The sequence below is a fragment of the Cherax quadricarinatus genome, chromosome 1 (genome assembly GCF_038502225.1).
Source record: "Cherax quadricarinatus isolate ZL_2023a chromosome 1, ASM3850222v1, whole genome shotgun sequence".
In the NCBI taxonomy this organism is placed as follows: Eukaryota; Metazoa; Arthropoda; class Malacostraca; order Decapoda; family Parastacidae; genus Cherax; species Cherax quadricarinatus.
In genome coordinates, this window is record NC_091292.1 from 2,369,247 (window position 1) to 2,395,026 (window position 25,780).

Consider the following 25,780-nt stretch of genomic DNA (forward strand, 5'->3'; position numbering starts at 1 on the left):
CACTACACACTTCATCGCTCAAAACATTTCTTTCATATTTTGTTCCGTTTCACAGACCTTTGTACATATTAGTGTAGTGTAGTGAAGCTTCACTATACTACACTACAACCATCACTAACACTCTCTACTACAACACTTACACCACTATAACACTTAACAAAGCTACTTATAACAAGCTAACAAAGTGTTCACACTTTATGCACTGATAACTTTTATAGTTCACCAGAGAACATAACAATATAACATGCACCTCCACACAAATTGTTATATACATAATGTATTACTATGCATAAAATATCATTACTCTATAATTTTCTGATATATTTTAAACCAAAATATACGATATTGAAACTGTACAGAAGTAGTAAAATATTTATATCTCTTTAAGTAACAGAATTATTAGAGTGAGCTTTTATTAATTACATTGACCAAGTGCACCACTATGCAATAAAAATAAACTAAATGAATATTTTAAATATATAAATGTTAAATTCAGTTGATAAAAGTAACATTACAGTACATAAGAAAGAAAGAAAGAAGCGGCATTAAAGTTTGACTTTGAGTGCATATCATAGTAGAGTTCCGTTCCAGTGTTCCTGCTGGTGTGAGTGAGAGAGTGAGAGACAGTGAGTGAGAGACAGTGAGTGAGAGATAGTGAGAGAGGAGTAGCATCATGGCGGAGACACGAGTCAGAAGAGTTATACCTGAAGATCTTTCTAATGTTGAGTTTGAGACGAGTGAGGAGGTGCAGGTTGTACCGACCTTCGACAGTATGGGTCTGAGGGAGGACCTTCTCAGGGGCATATATGCTTATGGTAACTATATAACATAACTCTTAAACTCACACAAACTCTAATATGCACATATTATATGATGCACATAACAAAAAATTAATTTAGCGGTATAATTTTATTTGTATTAAAGTATTGACCAAAGTGAAAGTAAAGCAAGCGAGTGACAGCTGTTAGAAAGTTATAGTAACCTTGAATGAGGTGTAGTAGTGGTGGTAGTGTTAGTAGTAGTGTTAGTAGTAGTGGTGGTGGTAGTGTTAGTAGTAGTGGTGGTAGTGTTAGTAGTGGTGGTGGTAGTGTTAGTAGTGGTGGTGGTGGTAGTGTTAGTAGTAGTGGTGGTAGTGTTAGTAGTTAGTAGTAGTGTAGTGGTGGTGGTAGTAGTAGTGGTGGTGGTAGTAGTGTAGTGTGGTGGTAGTGTTAGTAGTAGTGGTGGTAGTGTTAGTAGTGTAGTGGTGGTGGTAGTGTTAGTAGTAGTGGTGGTGTGTTAGTAGTGGTGGTAGTGTTAGTAGTGGTGGTGGTGGTAGTGTTAGTAGTAGTGGTGGTAGTGTTAGTAGTAGTGGTGGTGGTAGTGTTAGTAGTAGTGGTGGTGGTAGTGTTAGTAGTAGTGGTGGTAGTGTTAGTAGTGGTGGTGGTAGTGTTAGTAGTAGTGGTGGTAGTGTTAGTAGTGGTGGTGGTGGTAGTGTTAGTAGTAGTGGTGGTAGTGTTAGTAGTGGTGGTGGTAGTGTTAGTAGTGGTGGTGGTGGTAGTGTTAGTAGTAGTGGTGGTAGTGTTAGTAGTAGTGGTGGTGGTAGTGTTAGTAGTAGTGGTGGTAGTGTTAGTAGTAGTGGTGGTGGTAGTGTTAGTAGTAGTGGTGGTGGTAGTGTTAGTAGTGGTGGTAGTGTTAGTAGTGGTGGTGGTGGTAGTGTTAGTAGTAGTGGTGGTGGTAGTGTTAGTAGTAGTGGTGGTGGTAGTGTTAGTGGTGGTGGTGGTAGTGTTAGTAGTAGTGGTGGTAGTGTTAGTAGTGGTGGTGGTAGTGTTAGTAGTGTTAGTAGTGGTGGTAGTGTTAGTAGTGGTGGTGGTAGTGTTAGTAGTGGTGGTGGTAGTGTTAGTAGTGGTGGTGGTAGTGTTAGTAGTGGTGGTAGTGTTAGTAGTGGTGGTAGTGTTAGTAGTAGTGGTGGTAGTGTTAGTAGTGGTGGTGGTAGTGTTAGTAGTGGTGGTAGTGTAAGTAGTGGTGGTAGTGTTAGTAGTAGTGGTGGTAGTGTTAGTAGTGGTGGTGGTAGTGTTAGTAGTGGTGGTAGTGTTAGTAGTGGTGGTAGTGTTAGTAGTAGTGGTGGTAGTGTTAGTAGTGGTGGTGGTAGTGTTAGTAGTGGTGGTAGTGTAGTAGTAGTGGTGGTAGTGTTAGTAGTGGTGGTGGAAGTGTTAGTAGTGGTGGTAGTGTTAGTAGTGGTGGTAGTGTTAGTAGTGGTGGTAGTGTTAGTAGTGGTGGTGGTAGTGTTAGTAGTAGTGGTGGTGTTAGTAGTGGTGGTGGTGGTGTTAGTAGTGGTGGTGGTGGTGTTAGTAGTAGTGGTGGTGTTAGTAGTGGTGGTGGTGGTAGTGTTAGTAGTAGTGGTAGTGAAGATCAAAATGGTATACAATACCGACAGGTTGTTAGGTAAGACACATATGCAACAGTTAGACATCTTTATTCCGAAACGTTTCGCCTACACAGTAGGCTTCTTCAGTCGAATACTGCTCCTGCCTACTTTCTGTATTCGACTGAAGAAGCCTACTGTGTAGGCGAAACGTTTCGGAATAAAGATGTCTAACAGTAGTGGTAGTGTTAGTAGTGGTGGTGGTAGTGTTAGTAGTGGTGGTGGTAGTGTTATTAGTGGTGGTGGTGTTAGTATTAGTGGTGGTAGTGTTAGTAGTGGTGGTGGTAGTGTTAGTGGTGGTGGTAGTGTTAGTAGTAGTGGTGGTAGTGTTAGTAGTGGTGGTGGTAGTGTTAGTAGTGGTGGTGGTAGTGTTAGTAGTGGTGGTGGTAGTGTTAGTAGTGGTGGTGGTAGTGTTAGTAGTGGTGGTGGTAGTGTTAGTAGTAGTGGTGGTAGTGTTAGTAGTAGTGGTGGTAGTGTTAGTAGTGGTGGTAGTGTTAGTAGTGGTGGTGGTAGTGTTAGTAGTGGTGGTGGTAGTGTTAGTAGTGGTGGTGGTAGTGTTAGTAGTGGTGGTAGTGTTAGTAGTAGTGGTGATGTTAGTAGTAGTGGTGGTGGTGGTAGTGTTAGTAGTAGTGGTAGTGTTAGTAGTGGTGGTGGTGGTGGTAGTGTTAGTAGTGGTAGTGTTAGTAGTGGTAGTGTTAGTAGTGGTGGTGGTGGTAGTGTTAGTAGTGGTGGTGGTAGTGTTAGTAGTGGTGGTAGTGTTAGTAGTGGTGGTAGTGTTAGTAGTAGTGGTGGTAGTGTTAGTAGTGGTGGTAGTGTTAGTAGCAGTGGTAGTGTTAGTAGTAGTGGTGGTAGTGTTAGTAGTAGTGGTGGTAGTGTTAGTGGTAGTGTTAGTAGTGGTGGTGGTAGTGTTAGTAGTAGTGGTGATGTTAGTAGTAGTGGTGGTGGTGGTAGTGTTAGTAGTAGTGGTAGTGTTAGTAGTGGTGGTGGTGGTGGTAGTGTTAGTAGTAGTGGTAGTGTTAGTAGTGGTGGTGGTGGTGGTAGTGTTAGTAGTGGTGGTGGTAGTGTTAGTAGTAGTGGTGGTAGTGTTAGTAGTGGTGGTAGTGTTAGTAGTAGTGGTGGTAGTGTTAGTAGTGGTGGTAGTGTTAGTAGCAGTGGTAGTGTTAGTAGTAGTGGTGGTAGTGTTAGTAGTAGTGGTGGTAGTGTTAGTAGTGGTGGTGGTAGTGTTAGTGGTAGTGTTAGTAGTGGTGGTGGTAGTGTTAGTAGTAGTGGCAGTGTTAGTAGTGGTGGTGGTAGTGTTAGTAGTAGTGGTAGTGTTAGTAGTGGTGGTAGTGTTAGTAGTGGTGGTAGTGTTAGTAGTGGTGGTGGTAGTGTTAGTAGTGGTGGTGGTAGTGTTAGTAGTAGTGGTGGTAGTGTTAGTAGTAGTGGTAGTGTTAGTGGTGGTGGTAGTGTTAGTAATAGTGGTGGTGTTAGTAGTAGTGGTGGTAGTGTTAGTAGTAGTGGTGGTAGTGTTAGTAGTAGTGGTGGAAGTGTTAGTAGTAGTGGTGGTAGTGTTAGTAGTGGTGGTAGTGTTAGTAGTAGTGGTAGTGTTAGTAGTGGTGGTAGTGTTAGTAGCAGTGGTAGTGTTAGTAGTAGTGGTGGTGTTAGTAGTAGTGGTGGTAGTGTTAGCAGTAGTGGTAGTGTTAGTAGTAGTGGTAGTGTTAGTAGTGGTGGTAGTGTTAGTAGTGGTGGTAGTGTTAGTAGCAGTGGGGGTAGTGTTAGCAGTGGTGGGGGTAGTGTTAGCAGTGGTGGGGGTAGTGTTAGTAGTAGTGGGGGTAGTGTTAGCAGTGGTGGGGGTAGTGTTAGTAGTAGTGGTAGTAGTGTTAGCAGTGGTGGGGGTAGTGTTAGTAGTAGTGGGGGTAGTGTTAGTAGTAGTGGTGGTAGTGTTAGTAGTGGTGGTGGTAGTAGTAGTGGTGGTGGTAGTGTTAGTAGTAGTGGTGGTAGTGTTAGCAGTGGTGGGGGTAGTGTTAGTAGTAGTGGGGGTAGTGTTAGTAGTAGTGGTGGTAGTGTTAGTAGTAGTAGTGGTAGTGTTAGTAGCGGTGGGGGTAGTGTTAGCAGTGGTGGTGGTAGTGTTAGCAGTGGTGGGGGTAGTGGTAGTTAGTAGTGGTGGTGGTAGTGTTAGTAGTAGTGGTGGTAGTTTTAGTAGTAGTGGTAGTGTTGGTAGTAGTGGTGGTGGTGTTATTAGTAGTGGTGGTGTTAGTAGTAGTGATAGTGTTAGTAGTGGTGGTGGTAGTGTTAGTAGTAGTGGTGGTGGTGGTGTTAGTAGTAGTGGTAGTGTTGGTAGTAGTAGTGGTGGTAGTGTTAGTGGTGGTGGTGTTAGTAGTGGTGGTGGTAGTGTTAGTAGTAGTGGTAGTGTTAGTAGTGGTGGTGGTAGTGTTAGTAGTGGTAGTGTTAGTAGTAATGGTAGTGTTAGTAGTGGTGGTGGTAGTGTTAGTAGTAGTGGTGGTAGTGTTAGTAGTGGTGGTGGTAATGTTAGTAGTAGTGGTAGTGTTAGTAGTGTTGGTGGTAGTGTTAGTAGTAGTGGTAGTGTTAGTAGTAGTGGTGGTAGTGTTAGTAGTAGTGGTGGTAGTGTTAGTAGTGGTGGTGGTAGTGTTAGTAGTAGTGGTGGTAGTGTTAGTAGTGGTGGTAGTGTTAGTAGTGGTGGTGATAGTGTTAGTAGTGGTGGTAGTGTTAGTAGTAATGGTGGTAGTGTTAGTAGTAATGGTAGTGTTTGTAGTAGTGGTGGTGGTAGTGTTAGTAGTGGTGGTGGTAATGGTAATAGTAGTGGTAGTAGTGCTAGTGGTAGTAGTGGTGGTAGTGGTAATAGTAGTAGTGGTGGTGGTGGTAATAGTGGTGATGGCAGTGTAAGTAAACACGGATACCCATAACAACAATTATCATATACTAAAAATTACCTGGGTTACCCCAAAAAAGTTAGTGGCTTATTTCCATTGTGGTCCTTGTAATATCTTAATATTTAAATCTTAAAAGTTAAAACAGCTAAGTAACTAAACTGTGTGAAAATTAATAAGGTAAATCGAGTTTTTTACATTAACCTTAGAGAGGGGGTCAGCTTACATTAGTAAGTACATGAATGTTAGTGGTGGCAATAAGTTTTTATTCAGGCTTTGTCTACGTAATACAAAAATTTTGGTCATTGTGAATAATACGTATAAAAATTTTGGTCATTATGGAGCACAGCTGCTAGGCTGATGCCATATCATAAGAATGGAGGAGCACTGCAGCAGGCCTACTGGCCCATACAAGGCAGGACCTTATCAGAACTATCCACTCCCACCCATGCATTAGACCAACCCTTTCCCAGAGCTTCTCAAGAATTTGCTTCAGTACCTCAGGTACCAATCAGACCCAGTCTCTCGCTCATATATTTGTCTAATTTCTCTTTCGTTTAAAGCTACTCAAGGTCTTAGCCTCTATTACCCTACTAATCAGCAGATTGTCCCATGCATCACAACCTTGTTTGAAAACTAGTACTTACCCACGTCCTTTCTAAATCATAACTTATCTAATTTAAAAACTTTTCTGGTTCTTACGTGATTCAACATCCTCAGTACTTTATTTATATCACTTTTATTTATGCCTATTATCCACTTATAAACTTCAATGATATCTCCTCTGATTCTCTCTCAAGAGAATGAAGGTTCAGGGTTCTCAGTCTATCTTCATATGGGAGATTTCTTATACAGTGGATTAATTTTGTCATTCTTCTCTGAATATTCTCCAATGAGAACATCTTAGGAAAGCTTGCAGGGATGGTTTAAAGGAATAAGTAAGTAGTTTTATTTAGGCACATGTACATGTACAATTATTATACATAGTGTAAAATTACCTATTGCCTGGAGTTTACCTGGAGAGAGTTCCGGGGGTCAACATCCCCGTGGCCCAGTCTGTAACCAGGCCGCCTGGTGGATCAGAGCCTGATCAACCAGGCTGTTACTGCTGGCTGCATGCAATCCAACGTATGAGCCACAGCCCGGCTGGTCAGGTACCGACTTTAGGTGCTTGTCCAGTGCCTGCTTGAAGACTGCCAGGGGTCTATTGGTAATCCCCCTTATGTATGCTGGGAGGCAGTTGAACAGTCTCAGGCCCCTGACACTTATTGTATTGTCTCTTAACGTGCTAGTGACGCCCCTGCTTTTCATTGGGGGATGTTACATCCCCCAAAGTCAGATTGACTTACTTCCATTCGAGAGGATTTATATGTGAGGGGCTTGGAGATGTAACAGGCATTTGAGAGATAGGAATGGGTGAAGGAAAGTGATTTTTTGACTTGACATACCATTGGCGTGTGAGCAAGGTAACATTTATGAAGGGATTCAGGGGAAACCAGTTGGCCAATCTTGAAGGAGGGGTGAGGATATTGAAGTTTGGAGGAGCATCTGAGTTGTAATATCCACGTGCCGCTGACAAGATGGGGGTGATGGAGTGAGTGATGATGAAAGTATTTCTTTTTTTTTGGTCACCCGACCTCAGTGGGAGATGGCCGGTGTGTTAAAAAAAAAAAATGTGTATTTTTGAAAGTACCGATTACATTTGTTAAATTAGGTGATGTACTTTACAGACTTATGGAAAATCCCTGTTATAGCAGAGCATTTTGGACAATCTAAGACCAGATTTATTCTAGGATAACCTGGTAAATAATATGACTTTGTTTCAAGTCCATAAATACAAAGCACCTATATTCAATTCAATTAAATTCAAGTTTATTCTCTATAAGGGTTACAATGTGGGGTTTACAGGTTTTGGGTATTGTGTGGTTTACATGTTATAAAATAATTACAGAGGGGGCCACTAGGACACCTAGCATGGCTAGGCATTTTGAGCAGACTTAGATTAATTGTAAACATTAAATCCTTACAGATTATGGTATTAAGGCTAAGTGACTACATCATAATTTGTGAGTTTAGCAATGTGAATGCTTTTGTTTTGGCACAATACAAAGTGTCTATATTGGAGTATCATAGGCAAACTTATGACTAGTTAGGATTTATTATTTTAAGATTAAGATTAGTATTTCTGGATTTATAGTCAGTGGGTGAATGAGTGTAATTGTGAACCACCAGGTGGTTATCATGTAGTTAGTTGTTGGGGTGGATCAGGGAGATAAGATGTTTTCTAACTAGTTTTGAAAGTGATGAATGTGTCTGCAGTTCTAGAGTTTTCAGGTAGGGCATTACAGATTTTAGGTCCTTTGAAATACATTGAATTTTTGTAAAGGTTTAGTCGAACACGGGGAATGTCATAGAGATGTTTGTGTCTGGTGTTATGCCTGTGGATCCTGTCACAACTATCAAGAAAGTGTTTTAGGTCAAGGTTAATATTGGAATTTAAGGTCCTGTAGATATAGATTGCACAGTAGTAAGTGTGGATGTACTGAACAGGGAGTAAGTTTAGATCTATGAAGAGTGGGAGGGTGTGTTGCCAGGGATGGGATTTAGTGATTATTCTTACTGCAGCTTTTTGTTGGGTTATTATTGGCTTTAGGTGTGTTGCTGCAGTTGATCCCCAAGCACAGATAGCATAGGTGAGGTATGGATATGTAAGTGAATGGTATAGTGTAAGAAGGGCAGTTTGTGGCACGTAGTATCATATCTTGGAGAGAATTCCCACTGTTTTGGATACTTTTTTTGTTATGTGTTGGATATGGGTGCTGAAATTTAGGTTGTTGTTGAGGTAAGATAAGATAAGATTTTGTTCGGATTTTTAACCCCGGAGGGTTAGCCACCCAGGATAACCCAAGAAAGTCAGTGCGTCATCGAGGACTGTCTAACTTATTTCCATTGGGGTCCTTAATCTTGTCCCCCAGGATGCGACCCACACCAGTCGACTAACACCCAGGTACCTATTTGCTGCTAGGTGAACAGGACAACAGATGTAAGGAAACGTGTCGAAATGTTTCCACCCGCCGGGAATCGAACCCGGGCCCTCTGTGTGTGAAGCGGGAGCTTTAGCCACCAGGCCACCGGGCCACGGAATTTGCCCTCATTATGTGTGGCACTTAGAGTGTTGTCAGTCTTAATGTTAAGTTGTGCAACACCTGCTCTGCTACCAAACATAGTAGGTTTTACCAGTGTTAAGTGTAAGTTCATTGGCTGTCGTCCAAGTCGACATTTTGAGCAGCACCTCATTAACAATGGTGTTGAGGGTGGCAAGATTAGGGTGGGAGATGACATAAGCCGTGTCGTCAGCAAAGAGAATGGGTTTCAGGTGTTAGGATATGTTTGGAAGATCATTGATGTAAATGAGGAAGAGCATTGGTCCAAGGACACTTCCCTGCGGAACTCCAGTATCAAGTGGCCGTATTGATGAGGCTGTGTCTTTAATGGTGACATACTGATACCTATTAGAAAGGTAGGATTTAAAATATGCAAGCACATGGCCTCTTATACCATAGTGGTCAAGTTTGTGGAGTAGGATGCCGTGGTCTACTGTGTCAAACGCTTTTCTTAGGTCAATAAAAATTCCTAGCGGATATTCCTTATTTTCCAGTGCTGTGTAAAGCAGGTCTAGCATTTTTATAATTGCATCATTAGTGCTTTTATTTTTCCTGAATCCAAATTGGCAGGGGTTGAGTATGTTTTGTGACGTTATAAATGAATATAGTCTCCTGTGCACGAGTTTCTCGAAGATTTTGGATAGCAATGGTAAGTTTGATATTGGCCTATAGTTGTTTACGTCTGTAGGGTCACCACCTTTATGTATTGGTGTAACCCTTGCTGTCTTGAGTAGTGTCGGGAAAGTGCTAGTTTCTAGTTACTTGTTAAAAAGTAATGTAATAGTATGCGAAAGGACATGGGCCGCTCGCTTGTACAATAATGGTGGGACGTGAGACAGATTCCCCGAGTTATTTATAAGTGACTTTATGATCGCGGTGACTTCCGTGGGCTCAGTTGGTACAAGATAGAAGGAATTTGGGAAATTCCCATCTAGGTAGTCCCCGGCACGGGCATTGGTACGTGGGATTTTACTGGCGAGATTAGATCCTATGTTTGAGAAGAAGTTGTTTATCTTGTTAGCTGTATCAGTGGGATGCAGTGGTGTTTCATGAGGTTTAGTTAGAACAATATTCTTGGTTTTTTTCAGTTTGTGGATCCCCAGAATCTGGGAAAGTGTTTTCCAGGTCTTTTTTATATCTCCTCTTGTGTCAGTGAATCTGCTGTAGTAGTACATAATGGGTCACATAACCAGAGACCAAACAAAACGTTACTCGTCAATCCTAACCAGCCTGATAAGAAGGGCTAAAAAACTGTAGTATTATGAGAACAGATTATCCAACTTAAAAGGTGATATAAAAAAGACCTGGAAAACTCTATCAGAAATTCTAGGAACAAAAAAGATATCAGGAAATAGCACAGTTGAACTAACAAAACCAGGTGAACCCTAACTCCCACCAACTGAAACAGCAAACAGACTCAATGTTTTCTTATCCACCATTGGAAAAAACCTTGCCGATAAAATCCCAAGCTCAAATACCCCACCCAGTGACTACCTCACTGGCAGCTACCCAAACACACTGTTCCTAGCTCCAACTAACCTAACAGAAGTCTCCCTTATTATCAACACACTAAAAAACAAGACAGGAGATTTAAATACCTCACCACTTTTTATTTACAAAAAAGCTTCGCAAGTGCTGTCACCAATCACCATGGCGTAATAGTGCACAAAATGCGTGCTAAAGGAATAACAGGAAAAGTCGGTCGATGGATCTATAATTTCCTCACTAACAGAACACAGAGAGTAGTCGTCAACAGAGTAAAGTCCGAGGCAGCTACGGTGAAAAGCTCTGTTCCACAAGGCACAGTACTCGCTCCCATCTTGTTCCTCATCCTCATATCCGACATAGACAAGGATGTCAGCCACAGCACCGTGTCTTCCTTTGCAGATGACACCCGAATCTGCATGACAGTGTCTTCCATTGCAGACACTGCAAAGCTCTAGGCGGACATCAACCAAATCTTTCAGTGGGCTGCAGAAAACAATATGAAGTTCAACGATGAGAAATTTCAGTTACTCAGATATGGTAAACATGAGGAAATTAAATCTTCATCAGAGTACAAAACAAATTCTGGCCACAAAATAGAGCGAAACACCAACGACAAAGACCTGGGAGTGATCATGTCGGAGGATCTCACCTTCAAGGACCATAACATTGTATCAATCGCATCTGCTAGAAAAATGACAGGATGGATAATGAGAACCTTCAAAACTAGGGAGGCCAAGCCCATGATGACACTCTTCAGGTCACTTGTTCTATCTAGGCTGGAATATTGCTGCACACTAACAGCACCTTTCAAGGCAGGTGTAATTGCTGACCTAGAAAATGTACAGAGAACTTTCACGGCGTGCATAACGGAGATAAAACACCTCAATTATTGGGAGCGCTTGAGGTTCCTAAACCTGTATTCCCTGGAACGCAGGAGGGAGAGATACATGATTATACATGTATACACCTGGAAAATCCTAGAGGGACTAGTACCGAACTTGCACACGAAAATCACTCACTATGAAAGCAAAAGACTTGGCAGACGATGCACCATCCCCCCAATGAAAAGCAGGGGTGTCACTAGCACGTTAAGAGACCATACAATAAGTGTCAGGGGCCCCGAGACTGTTCAACTGCCTCCCAGCACACATAAGGGGGATTACCAACAGACCCCTGGCAGTCTTCAAGCTGGCACTGGACAAGCACCTAAAGTCAGTTCCTGATCAGCCGGGCTGTGGCTCGTACGTTGGTTTGCGTGCAGCCAGCAGCAACAGCCTGGTTGATCAGGCTCTGATCCACCAGGAGGCCTGGTCACAGACCGGGCCGCGGGGGCGTTGACCCCCGGAACTCTCTCCAGGTAAACTCCAGGTAAATCATTACAACACTCTTTAACAAATCCATCAAATCCTCTACCTTCCCTACAGTTCTCAAAATAGCGAGGGTCACCCCGATACATAAAGGAGGAGACCAAACAGACTTGAATAACTATAGACCAATATCCAATTTACACCCTCTCTCTAAAATCTTTGAAAAATTAATTCATAAGCGAATCTATTCCTACCTCATCTCCCACAACATACTCAACCCCTGTCAGTTTTTGTTCAGGCCTAATAAAAATATGATTGATGCTATTAAACACATGCTTACACAAATATACACTGCATTCGAGAAAAAAGAAGTCCTACTGGGGATCATCATTAATTTACGTAAAGCTTTTGATACAGTTGACCATGATTTGCTCCACATAAAATTGTCACACTGTGGTATAAGAGGGTACTCCCTCAACTACCTAAAGTCATACCTCAGCAACAGAAGCCAATATGTGTACACAAATGGAGCAAACTCTTCCACACAGCCAATTACAGTTGGTGTCCCACAGGGAAGTGTCCTTGGTCCTCTTCTCTTTCTCATTTACATAAACGACCTACCAAATGCATTGCAACTACTCAAACCCCCACTATTTGCAGATGACACTACATACGTCTTCTCTCACCCAAGCCCTGGATGATGACTAACAAACTTACTCTCAACCTTGACAAAACCTACTTCATTCAGTTTGGAAACAGAGCTACAGATGTCCCTCTTAACATTATTTAATTCACCATAAAATTAGTGAGAAATAATAATAATGTTTAATCTTGCACAGGATTTGAGAAGCCATCTGCCATCCAACAGCGTGCTATTCGTCCCATTATAAAAGGCCGTGACGTAATAGCTCAGGCTCAGTCTGGTACAGGAAAAACAGCAACATTCTCCATATCCATCCTTCAGAGTTTGGATATTAATGTTCGTGAGACCCAAGTCCTTACTCTGTCACCCACAAGGGAGTTGGCTGTTCAGATTCAGAAAGTGAGTTATACTCTTCTACAGTAGTTAATTTTTAATAATTAATCCTATGTTTGTATAAAATAAAAGCCACAATACTTATGCTTCTGTTTGATTTTGAAGGTATTCACCAAACTGTGTCCATTTGAGTTTTCCAGTCATGTACAACTTCGTCTATCTTGGTGTTGAGGGACGTTATTTATTCAGCATGTTTAACAACAGTTTTCTGCACTTCCTTGTGGTTGTCATTCATTTTGTTTGAGTTAATGAATCCTTTTGGCTTGAGATAATTGGAAGAGTTCAAAGTCATCAGCCTTTATTATGTGAATTTCCTGTAATGATAGAAGATTACTGTTTTCTTGATTAATGTTCTGTAGGTTACGAGATACTAAATAATCGATGAGCTTATTTTGAGCACTGAGGACTTCGTCAATTCTTGGGTATTTGGTTGAGAGTTTGTCTAAACTGTGGAAAGAAGATGAAGAGTCTTGTACATCAGCCATGTTTATGTCATCAGTTGGAGTGAGAGAGATGCTAGGATGAAACTTTCCTCACCTAAGTTCCTTGGAGCTTTGAGGTAGTTTTTGGTGCTGGTTCTCCTGCATTTCCCTCTACCCATAGGAGCACTGGTTTAGTTTAATAGGGCAGTGTAATTAAGGAGATCTTGTGCTTGGAACTTGGGCAGTTTGTTCTTCTGGCAGCAGGGCTGATGTTGGGTATGCAGGGCAGTCCTCTTTTTGATTGGCTATTTTGTCAAATTGGTAGATTATCAAAAATTGTCATTTTGTGTTTCCATCTGTGTTATTGCTGGAGAACTTCGTGTTATACCATCACAGGGGGCTTGTGCTGACCCAGGGGACTGAAAATTGAGAAGCTCTGTTGACACTACTGCTGCCAGGAAGATACAGTGTGAGGATATATTGTGTATAGTAAGTAAGTTTAAGCTTTTGAAGAGTGGGAGAGTGTGTTTTCTGGCACTTGATTGGGTAATCATTTGCACAGCAGCTGTTAATTGAGTTGTTATTGGTTTTAGGTCATTTGACATAGATTCCCAGTTACTAATATCACAGGTGGGGTAAAGATAGAGTAGAGAGTAGTACAAGATAAGTAGTGGTTTGAGGTACACAGTAATGTATCTTGGAGAGGATGCCTACTGTTTTGGAGGCCTTAGTTATGTGTGGGATATGGATAACCTAGTACAGTCAGATTTATATTCTTGGGTATGCCACAGTTTAAGAATTAGTGGCTTATCCTTTCTGTTATTTGGCAGGTGATCCTTTCCCGTATTTCTAGAATACAACTGTTAGTATGAGCCATTCAGTTTATGTTGGGCTTCAGTGAAAATACCCTGGAAGCAGGGAATCCTGCTGGCAGTGTCTATTTCCACATCATCTTTTGCCAGTGTTTACCTTGAACCTTGGCCACCTGTCTCAAAACAATAGGGGTGATTCAGAGCACATTATTTTCATCTTCCCACTGTATGTCAGTGACAATTACTAGAGAATTTTCTATTTAGGTATATTTTTTATTTCTTGATTCTTAATGCAGCTCTTGGATATTTTTTCCGTTACAATGCTTGCATTTTTTGCTTTACTTTTTTATTTTGGAAATAATTATATTGGGTTATGTTTTCAGGTTGTGCTTGCTCTTGGAGATTACATGAGTGTACAGTGTCATGCATGCATCGGAGGAACAAACCTTGGAGAAGATATTCGCAAGTTGGACTATGGGCAGCACGTTGTTTCTGGTACTCCAGGCAGAGTGTTTGACATGATCAGACGGCGTACACTCAGAACACGGTCTATAAAGGTTGTTGTTATTGTTATTATTTTTTTTTTTTTCTTCAACAAGTCGGTCGTCTCCCACCGAGGCAGGGTGACCCAAAAAAAGAAAGAAAATCCCCAAAAAGAAAATACTTTCATCATCATTCAACACTTTCACCACACTCACACATTATCACTGCTTTTGCAGAGGTGCTCAGAATACAACAGCTTAGAAGCATATATGTATAAAGAATACACAACATATCCCTCCAAACTGCCAATATCCCAAACCCCTCCTTTAAAGTGCAGGCATTGTACTTCCCATTTCCAGGACTCAAGTCCGACTATATGAAAATAACCGGTTTCCCTGAATCCCTTTACTAAATATTACCCTGCTCACACTCCAACAGATCGTCAGGTCCCAAGTATCATTCGTCTCCATTCACTCCTATCTAACACGCTCATGCACGCTTATTATTATTATTATTATTATTATTATTATTGTGTATTAGACATTATAGGTAGTAGGTTGGTAGACAGCAACAGCCCAGGGAGGTACTACCGTCCTGCCAAGTGAGTGTAAAACGGAAGCCTGTAATTTTTTACATGATGGTAGGATTGCTGGTGTTTTTTTTTTTTTCTGTCTTGTAAACATGCAATGTTTCAGGTACGTCTTGCTACTTCTACTTACACTTAGGTCACACTACACATACATTTTTTTTTTTTTTATTAGCACTCTGGCCAATTCCCACCAAGGCAGGGTGGCCCGAAAAAGAAAAACTTTCACCGTCATTCACTCCATCACTGTCTTGCCAGAAGGGTGCTTTACACTACAGTTTTTTAAACTGCAACATTAACACCCCTCAAATAACAAAAAGGCACAATACCGTGACTGGAACGATACACAAATAACCCGCACATAAAAGAGAGAAGCTTACGACGATGTTTCGGTTCGACTTGGACCATTGACAAAGTCACACTCCTTCAGAGTGCAGGCACTGTACTTCCCATCTCCAGGACTCGAATCCAGCCTGCCGGTTTCCCTGAATCCCTTCATAAATGTTACTTTGCTCACACTCCAACAGCACGTCAAGTATTAAAAACCATTTGTCTCCATTCACTCCTATCAAACACGCTCACGCATGCCCGCTGGAAGCCCAAGCTCCTCGCACACAAAACCTTTACCCCCTCCCTCCAACCTTTCCTAGGCCGACCCCTACCCCGCCTTCCTTCCGCTACAGACTGATACACTCTTGAAGTCATTCTGTTTCGCTTCATTCTCTCTACATGTCCGAACCACCTCAACAACCCTTCCTCAGCCCTCTGGACAACAGTTTTGGCAATCCAGCACCTCCTCCTAACTTCCAAACTACGAATTCTCTGCATTATATTCACACCACACATTGCCCTCAGACATGACATCTCCACATACATTTTTTTTTTTTTTTTTTTTTTAAAAAAGTTGGTCGTCTCCCACCGAGGCAGGGTGACCCAAAAAAGAAAGAAAATCCCCAAAAAGAAAATACTTTCATCATCATTCAACACTTTCACCACACTCACACATTATCACTGCTTTTGCAGAGGTGCTCAGAATACAACAGTTTAGAAGCATATACGTATAAAGATACACAACATATCCCTCCAAACTGCCAATATCCCAAACCCCTCCTTTAAAGTGCAGGCATTGTACTTCCCATTTCCAGGACTCAAGTCCAACTATAAGAAAATAACCGGTTTCCCTGAATCCCTTCACTAAATATTACCCTGCTCACACTCCAACAGATCGTCAGGTCCCAAGTATCATTCGTCTCCATTCACTCCTATCTAACACGCTCATGCACGCTTGCTGGAAGTCCAAGCCCCTCGCCCACAAAACCTCCTTTACCCCCTCTTTCCAACCCTTTCGAGGACGACCCCTACCCCTCTTTCCTTCCCCTATAGATTTATATGCTTTCCATGTCATTCTACTTTGATCCATTCTCTCTAAATGACCAAACCACCTTAACAACCCCTCTTCTGCCCTCTGACTAATGCTTTTATTAACTCCACACCTTCTCCTAATTTCCACACTCCGAATTTTCTGCATAATATTTACACCACACATTGCCCTTAGACAGGACATCTCCACTGCCTCCAACCGTCTCCTCGCTGCTGCATTTACCACCCAAGCTTCACATCCATATAAGAGTGTTGGTACTACTATACTTTCATACATTCCCTTCTTTGCCTCCATAGATAACGTTTTTTGACTCCACATATACCTCAACGCACCACTCACCTTTTTTCCCTCATCAATTCTATGATTAACCTCATCCTTCATAAATCCATCCGCCGACACGTCAACTCCCAAGTATCTGAAAACATTCACTTCTTCCATACTCCTCCTCCCCAATTTGATATCCAATTTTTCTTTATCTAAATCATTTGATACCCTCATCACCTTACTCTTTTCTATGTTCACTTTCAACTTTCTACCTTTACACACATTCTCAAACTCATCCACTAACCTTTGCAATTTTTCTTTAGAATCTCCCATAAGCACAGTATCATCAGCAAAAAGTAACTGTGTCAATTCCCATTTTGAATTTGTTCCCCATAATTTAATCCCACCCCTCTCCTGAACACCCTAGCATTTACTTCTTTTACAACCCCATCTATAAATATATTAAACAACCATGGTGACATTACACATCCCTGTCTAAGACCTACTTTTACCGGGAAGTATTCTCCCTCTCTTCTACACACCCTAACCTGAGCCTCACTATCCTCATAAAAGCTCTTTACAGCATTTAGTAACTTACCACCTATTCCATAAACTTGCAACATCTGCCACATTGCTCCTCTATCCACTCTATCATATGCCTTTTCTAAATCCATAAATGCAATAAAAACTTTCCTACCTTTATCTAAATACTGTTTACATATATGCTTCAATGTAAACACTTGATCTACACATCCCCTACCCACTCTGAAGCCTCCTTGCTCATCCGCAATTCTACATTCTGTCTTACCTCTAATTCTTTCAATTATAACTCTACCGTATACTTTTCCTGGTATACTCAGTAAACTTATTCCTCTATAATTTTTACAATCTCTTTTGTCCCCTTTCCCTTTATATAAAGGGACTATACATGCTCTCCGCCAATCCCTAGGTACCTTCCCCTCTTTCATACATTTATTAAACAAAAGTACCAACCACTCCAACACTATATCCCCCCCTGCTTTTAACATTTCTGTCATGATCCCATCAGTTCCAGCTGCTTTACCCCGTTTCATTCTACGTAATGCCTCACGTACCTCCACCACACTTACATTCTGCTCTTCTTCACTCCTAAATGATGGTATACCTCCCTGGCCAGTGCATGAAATTACCGCCTCCCTTTCTTCCTCAACATTTAAAAGTTCCTCAAAATATTCTCGCCATCTACCTAATACCTCCCTCTCCCCATCTACTAACTCCCCTACTCTGCTTTTAACTGATAAATCCATACTTTCCCTAGGCTTTCTTAACTTGTTTAACTCACTCCAAAATTTTTTCTTATTTTCATTAAAATTTCTTGACAGTGCCTCTCCCACTCTTTCATCTGCTCTCCTTTTGCACTCTCTCACCACTCTCTTCACCTTTCTTTTACTCTCCATATACTCTGCTCTTCTTATAACACTTCTGCTTTGTAAAAACCTCTCGTAAGCTACCTTTTTCTCTTTTATCACACCCTTTACTTCATCATTCCACCAATCACCAATCCACCAATATATATATATATATATATATATATATATATATATATATATATATATATATATATATATATATATATATATATATATATATACACACACACACACACACACACACACACACACACACACACACACACACACACACACACACACACACACACACACACACACACACACACACACACACACACACACACACACACACACACACACACACACACACACACACACACACACACACACACACACACACACACACACACACACACACACACACACACACACACACACACACACACACACACACACACACACACACACACACACACACACACACACACATACACACCCATCCATCTGGGTTTTCTTCTGTGTTCTTTCTAGTTCTTGTTTATTTCCTCTTACCTCCATGGGGAAGTGGAACAGAATTCTTCCTCCGTAAGCCATGCGTGTTGTAAGAGGCGACTAAAATACTGGGAGCAAGGGGCTAGTAACCTCTTCTCCTGTATATATTACTAAATGTAAAAGGAGAAACTTTCGTTTTTCCTTTTGGGCCACCCCGCCTCGGTGGGATACGGCCGGTCTGTTGAAAGAAAGAAGTAGTATTAGACATAGACACCAAATCCTACCAGTGTAAAAAATGCAGGCGTCAGTCACTTATTTAAAAAATGCTAATAAATTAAAATAAAATTAACTTTATTAATCATAAACATGCAGTGGAACCTTGTTTTTCATATGCCCTTATCTGTATGTAAAACTACAGTTATTCTCTCTAAAATGTATTTTTTGTTAATATTTTCTGTAAGAAATAATGTAAATCCAATTAATCCATTCCAGACACCCAAAAATATTTACAAAAAATACATTGTATAGAGAATAACTATAGTTTTACATACAGACTAGGGCGTACAAAAACTGAGGTTCCACTGTACATAGAAGTTAATAGGTTTACAATTTATTTAGTTTCAGTGTAATTGTGGTACAAATGCAATTTTTTAAAATAAAGGCCTTTATTATGAAAAGCATTTAGAGCAAAGAACTCCTAAAATCTGCTCGGTTCTATTCCTAGCTTATATTTTTAGACATCTGGCAGGATGGTAGTACCTCCTGCCAGCCTTCTAAAGTGCCTGTATTTAATGGTTTATACCTTCTTCAGATGTTGGTTTTAGATGAAGCAGATGAGATGCTTAATAAAGGGTTTAAGGAGCAAATATATGATGTATACCGCTACCTTCCTCCTGCTACTCAAGTGGTCCTCATATCTGCAACATTACCACATGAAATTTTGGAAATGACATCAAAGTTCATGACAGACCCCATCCGCATTCTGGTAAAACGGTAAGTTTTCAGAATGCAGAGACATTTAATTCCTCACAGTGATGAGAGAGAAGTGTATATTGAATGGCAGCAAGTCAGTCTTCAGATTAGCTGATGTAGGATTGATTCTTTGTCTCCTGTGATGAGTGAGATGCAAGTGTTAAGTGTATTGTGTTTTATATCTCTTGAATTGTGAAATAAACATTGTCAGTCCTTGATGCTGTTCTTGCTTCACTTATATTTAGTGATTTCTGTCTTTTTTTTCCTATTTACTTCTTTTAATTAACCCAAAAAAAACAACAAGGCATTCCAATCACTAAAGCACCTTTCCTCTATCCACTTGTTCTCCATTTTGAATCCATCATCCCACAAAAAATTGCAGCAAGCAGGGTAGGACAGGCAAGAAGGCAGAAGGCTAGCAGGCAGAAAATGCAAATACATCTCAGCGACAGTTCTGTCCCACTGGTGTAGCCATGATTGTGGTGAATTTAGCATGCTTGCCATTTTAACTGGACATCTCTGTTGATTTTCATCACTTTTCATTGGTGGCTCATCAAAATGCATTTCAAAGCATTCAAGTTAGCTAGTGTCATTCCCCAGGGTACAGTTTGGCTAGATTCCACTCTGTCATCAAATTGATTGGGGTTGTGCACAAAATTTGCATCTTCCTGCCAGTCCCAGATGCAATCCTATGGTGGTAGTGGAGGCAGCCGTAGGTCATGCCTTCCAGCCTGAGCTGACGCTGGTGCCATACATCATGTTGTGTCACCACCTGCTACCACATGCGGTGGCAACATTCCTATGCTTATTACCCATCCCTGTTGATGCACCATCACTGTCTGTGTTGCTGGTGTTGGGTCCTGGGATGTACTTTGTTCCCTGGGGATAGCAATGGGTACACTACCAGACCATGTGCTATGGTGTATAAATTAATGCTTCACATGTGAAAAATCTTCATTGTCACTACTAGAGTGGTCATTGATTGCTAGGAAATAAAGCCCACATCACTGTGATCATTACTCACGTCTGAGCTCAGGCGTGGTGGAGCTGGACGTGTTCCAGACGAACCCACCCTAGACGTGGATTGTTGTTAGGCATTGGGGTTTTCAGTGATATTTTTGGCATCCTGAGTGTCACTTTCAATTACTATATGTTTGAAAGCAAAGAACTCATCATCTGTTCCATAATCCTCATTGCTCTAACTGGGGAATAAAATCTGTTCAGTTCACCTTTGTGTCCATGCATCATAATGTACAAGGTGTACTAAATGTGGTATTCCCATAACGCACTGTGGTGGCCCCAGTTTTTTGTATACAGTGCACTGACCATGCAGACCCGTTTTCTCAGATGTAGGCTTACCAGGCATTTCATGCCAAATTTGAGGCCGCTAGAATTTATGCCTAGATCTATGTAAGTTGGAATGTGAGCAAAGTAACATTTATGAAGAGATTCAGGGAAACCGATTAGCTGGGCTCGAGTCCTGGAGGTGGGAAGTACAGCACCTGCATGCTGAAGGAGGGGGTGTTGACATGTTGCAGTGTTTTAACTACAGTATAGGCATGCCTCTGGCAAGACAGTGATGGAATGAATGATGATAAAAGTTTTTCTTTTTTTTATCACCCTGTCTGGGTGAGAAACAGCTGATGTGTTAATAAAAAAGATCAAGGAAAAAAAACTACATAAGTGACCCTGACATCAATAACAGATCTGAGTACGAGACACTGAAAGGGGTTAAGGATGTACATAATGGACATAAGCATATATTATACTTGACAGTAAACTGGAAGTGTAGAATGGTACTTGACAATAAGAAAAATTGACTTAGCCAGATGTATCTGTGGTAAACACTAGGTCCATTCTTGCTGGCACATCATCTCTCTTTAATCACCTCCATCAACTTAGCCTTCCATGTTTGCAGTTCCCTATAGGGGCCCCATTTCTCCTAATCTCTTCATGTGGTTGAAATCTCTACTTCTGCTGTGATGTCAACTGTCACTAATGTGTTATCCTCAGTTTCCTGCCTCATTCTCCTATTATTAAGTTGCAGGTTGTTTATCACTATGTGCATGCGTACTTTTTAAGATATTTGTACGTTTCATTAAGTTTTTTATGGTAAATTACAGTGCCACCTCAATTTTTGTCTTAACTACAGTTGTGAGTGGCTGTGTACCCAGGTATGTTAAATACATTTGTTGTACAGTATTAATGTTGTTCAGGGCTCTAGCATTGGGATTAATTATAGATATGATTTTTCATTGTTAACTAAATGGTTTTTCAACAAAGTATTTGGATGTAGTAGAATAAACGGGTCCTAAATACTGGGCTTATTGGTAGACTTGCAGCATTAATGATGAAGCTGCATGTGTGCAAGAAAGACCCTCTTCTCTAAGCATAATGTTAGTTGATATTACATTTCTCTTTCAGTGATGAATTGACACTAGAAGGTATTAAGCAGTTCTTTGTTGCAGTCGAACGTGAGGAATGGAAGTTTGACACACTGTGTGACTTGTATGACACACTCACCATCACACAGGCTGTTATCTTCTGTAACACAAAGCGTAAGGTGAGTAATATGTACCTTAGTTATGAATATACTACATGTAGCTGCTTGCATGATACTTAATGAATAGTTAGTGAAACATCTCTATGGCAAAGACAAAGTTGCTGCTACTATGTTAGTGCATTGACTGTGGTTGCATTTACTAATAATATGCTAGTTCTATTTTTTAATATGTCGTTCATATTCATTTTATGTCATAGGAATTATTAGTTAGTCTAATTTATGGTCATGAAAGGATTTTTTTTTTAGTATATTATTAAGTATCCCAAGAAAGGGTGCCTTTAATCCCTTGAGGGTCTGTGCCGTAGTTCTACGACTTTGAAACTAGGGTAGATGCCGTAGTAATACGTCATGAGCTCAGCTCGCTCAGATGAGCTGTGAGCGGTAAATTTGGGCCTAGATATGAGAGAATGGGTCTATGTGGTAAGTGTGTACCATATAAAAAAAAATCCTGCAGCACACAGTGCATAATGAGAAAAAACTGCGACTGTTTTTGGATTAAAACGGCGAGTTTGCATTTTCGTATGTTTTTTACAGTTGTATTCGTGGTTTCTTGGTCACATTTGATAGAATGGAAGATATATTACAGAAATAGAAATGATTTTGATTGATTTTTATACTATAAATAGCTTGAAATTGAGCACAAAATAGTGGATATGTTTGATTTTTGCCTATGTTCAAGAGTAAACAAATCGCATCATGCGTCCAATACACATTAGCTGGTGGGTCTAATGTGTGTTCATGAATGTGCTGATATTATATATACAATTATTACAGTATTGCATAACAGTAAATCTTCTATTTTTTGGTGTGAATAAAATTTCTTTATGTGAATAAAAAATAATAATGGAATTTATCTGTAAAGCCTGAAAGTGTAACTAATAAACAAAGGAAATGTTATTTTAGTACCAGGAATTCCTGCATTGTTTATTCTGGACCCTATTTTGAAGCTGGAATATTTTGAACTTTGTGTGAAATTGGCCAAATTACCAATTTCCAGTCACTTCATTTATTTAGTCACTTATTATTTAGTTGAAATAGTTGATTGGACAATTTCTTGTGCTCAATAGATAAAATGGAACACATAATAGTGAAATAGCTAAGAATTTGGTCTAGTGGAACAATGTAATTGGCCAAATATAGGACTCAAAGTGGGCAAAATTGCCTATGCATGAATATCGCTGACACTGCAAAATTCGCAAGAGCATAATTTCGCCAATTTTTTTTATTAAATTTCATACTTTGTTTTAGTACTTCAGAAAAAGTTTTTTTTTTTTTTTTTTTTAATTCTTGGACCCTGTGGAGAATTTTCAGATTGGGGTCTGGACCCTCAGAGGGTTAGAGGATGGTTTGGAATATAGGCAGTTTGGAGAAACATCTAAACCATCATATGAGCGCCTCTGCATAGACAGTGATTATGTATGAGTGATGGTGAAAGATTTGAATTATGAAAGTTTTTTTTCTTCCTTTTTGGATCACCCTGCCTTGGTGGGAAACAGCTAACATGTTAAAAAAAAAAAAAAAATCATACATAAAGCTTTATCTGATTTTGGTGTTATACAGTAACTTGTTTATTTATTTATTTTTTATTTGGACATGATACATAGTTGTACAAAGAAATATAGTGATTGGGTATACATGTCAAAAGCCCCTTGTATGCAGAGCATTATGGGCAGGCTTAAAATTAACTTAAGATTAACAAAGCAATGATATATTCATTGGTAAAAATTACAGTAAACAAATTACAACATGAAGTACAAATGAGTATTTCAAATAAGAAGTATTAAAGTTGTACAAATTTGTAGCATAACAATGTATAATATATTCGAATCACATCTAGTAAAATCAATGATTTGTAGTGCAGAAACAGGTCATATGGTCATTAGATGAGTTACTGTGCATTCAAGAGAATGGAGTATTCTATTAGGTAATGTAATAAAAAAAAAAGTTTGATAGGGTCACAGGTTATACATTTATGAGATTCAGTTATTCAGTATTTATTTAGTTGTGGTTGAGTAAGCAGTTTTTAAGAAGTCTTGAATTGATAAACACAGTATTTCTTGTATAACAAAAAAAAAAAAGGCACAATACCGTGACTGGAACGATACACAAATAACCCGCACATAGAAGAGAGGAGCTTACGACGACGTTTCGGTCCGACTTGGGCCACTTACAAAGTTGTAAGCTCCTCTCTTCTATGTGTGGGTTATTTGTGTATTTCTTTTATATTCACAGGTAATGAATTCGAGATTTTTGGGCCTTGTATGTGAATTGAGTTTTTACATAGTGTGAGATGGACACGGGGAACATCAAAGAGTGATCTGTGCCTTGTGTTATGGTCATGTGTTCTGTTGAGGTTGGTAAGGAGAAGTTAAAGGAGAAGTAATTACTAATAACAGTCATAGGTCCTTATCTTTTATTTTGGCTTGAAGTTGTCCAAACATTTCAGGAAGTTGGGAAGAGGAAATGAAAGAAGACGAAGGTTGGGTACACTTCATTATTTCAGATTTAATAAAAAAAAATGATCTTGAAATAAGCTAGGGTAGGATAGATATTCTTTCTCTTATAACAGTAATTTGATTGAATTTCACCTGGTTCTTTTCATTAATCATAATATATTGGTTTGCCTGTTAGGTGGACTGGCTGACAGAGAAAATGAGAGAAGCAAACTTCACAGTGTCATCAATGCATGGTGATATGCCACAGAAAGAGAGGGATGCTATTATGAAGGAATTCCGTTCAGGCCAGTCGAGAGTCCTCATCACAACTGACATCTGGGCACGTGGCATTGATGTACAGCAGGTAATTTGATGCAAGTAATACATATTTACAGATAGAGATTCACACCCAGAAATAAAGAGTTTATAATTGTGATTTGATAGAAAAATCTGTTATTTGTCAAATGTCTGTAGAAGAGAGCTGAGAAACTTGGAATAGAGAATAAGGGTAGGAAGGCAGGAGATAAAAGGTTCAGAGTTAATGTGTATGAGTATCAATGTATACGAAATATATTCTCTCAAGCAGCCCCTCAAGGAAGGTTCCTTGATGCTGGTGAGGGGCTCTTGATCTAGGGAATTGGATCTGTGCTCCAGTTCCCTGAATTAAACCTGAATATCTTCTACATCTCCCCCCCCCCTCCCCACAGGCTCTGTGTAATCCTATGGGTTTAGCACTTTCCCCTTGATTATAACAATAACCTTTCAAGCAGATATATGAAAGAAAAAGTGCCTGTGTAGGAGAAAAATATTCTACAACTTCTTAAGCTTAAGCAGTAAATGGGGTGGTCAGCCATTGAACTGATATATAATAAAAAAAATTACCCAATCTTTTGAAAATGAAACTAAGTGTTGTACTTTATAAAACATTTTGCTGAAATTCAGATGCATAGATCCAAAAGATCTATGTATCTTGCAAAACAAATGGCAAGCTTGTCCCTTATTTGGATGTATGAATCTCGCAGACATATTGGCAAATCTTAGCCTTCAGGAATCTCAAGAGTCATTCTGGGGCTCTTTACACAACATAATGTCAGGCTCATCTTGGAGTATGCAACACTAATATGGAACAAACCTGAATAAACACATTAAAAAACTGAAGAAAGTTCAGAAGTATGCAGTAAGGCTGTTCATGCTAAGGGGTATGAGTTACAAGCAGAGGCTAATGGAATTTAATCTTCTACACTGGAGGACAGAAAAACCAGGGGAGATAACAAATAAAATACTCAAATTGATAGGGTAGACAAGGACAGGCTGTTTGAGAAGCATGAAACAGGTAATCAGGGACAAAGCTGGAATTTAAAGACACTGATGAGCCACAGGAATGTCAGGAAGTATTTCTTCTGTGTCAGAGTTGTTGGGAAGTGAAATGATATTGATGAAGAGCTGGAGGCAGGCTTCATACAGTTTTAAGAGCAGGTATAATAGGGCCCATGTAAGCTAGGAGAGAGTTAATTTGGCAAATTGCAAGCTAAGGGGTAGGACCAGGAGCTAGGACTTGACACTTGCAACCACATACTGGTAAGCAAACCATGTTTCAGTATATTCCATAGTCACTCTTGGTCTGACAAATGGATTATTTTTACCTTTGAAAATTCAAGTAATCACACTTCCTCATAAAAATAATGCTTAGTTTATCAGAAATCTAGGTTAGTCAGC

General features: G+C 40.1%; 1 protein-coding gene across 1 annotated transcript in view; it reads left to right on the forward strand.

Annotated features, from left to right (window-relative positions):
- The first annotated feature begins 587 nt into the window (after window positions 1–587).
- The window catches only part of LOC128703934 (eukaryotic initiation factor 4A-III), a 33,575-nt gene continuing 8,382 nt past the window's right edge, over window positions 588–25,780 (forward strand). Inside the window, exons 1-6 of the mRNA XM_053798820.2 lie at window positions 588–815; window positions 12,067–12,269; window positions 13,881–14,054; window positions 18,906–19,087; window positions 21,491–21,629; window positions 24,261–24,428. Coding sequence (XP_053654795.1) covers window positions 674–815; window positions 12,067–12,269; window positions 13,881–14,054; window positions 18,906–19,087; window positions 21,491–21,629; window positions 24,261–24,428 — 1,008 coding nt within the window. The 5' untranslated portion in view covers window positions 588–673. The remainder of the gene's footprint in view (window positions 816–12,066; window positions 12,270–13,880; window positions 14,055–18,905; window positions 19,088–21,490; window positions 21,630–24,260; window positions 24,429–25,780) is intronic.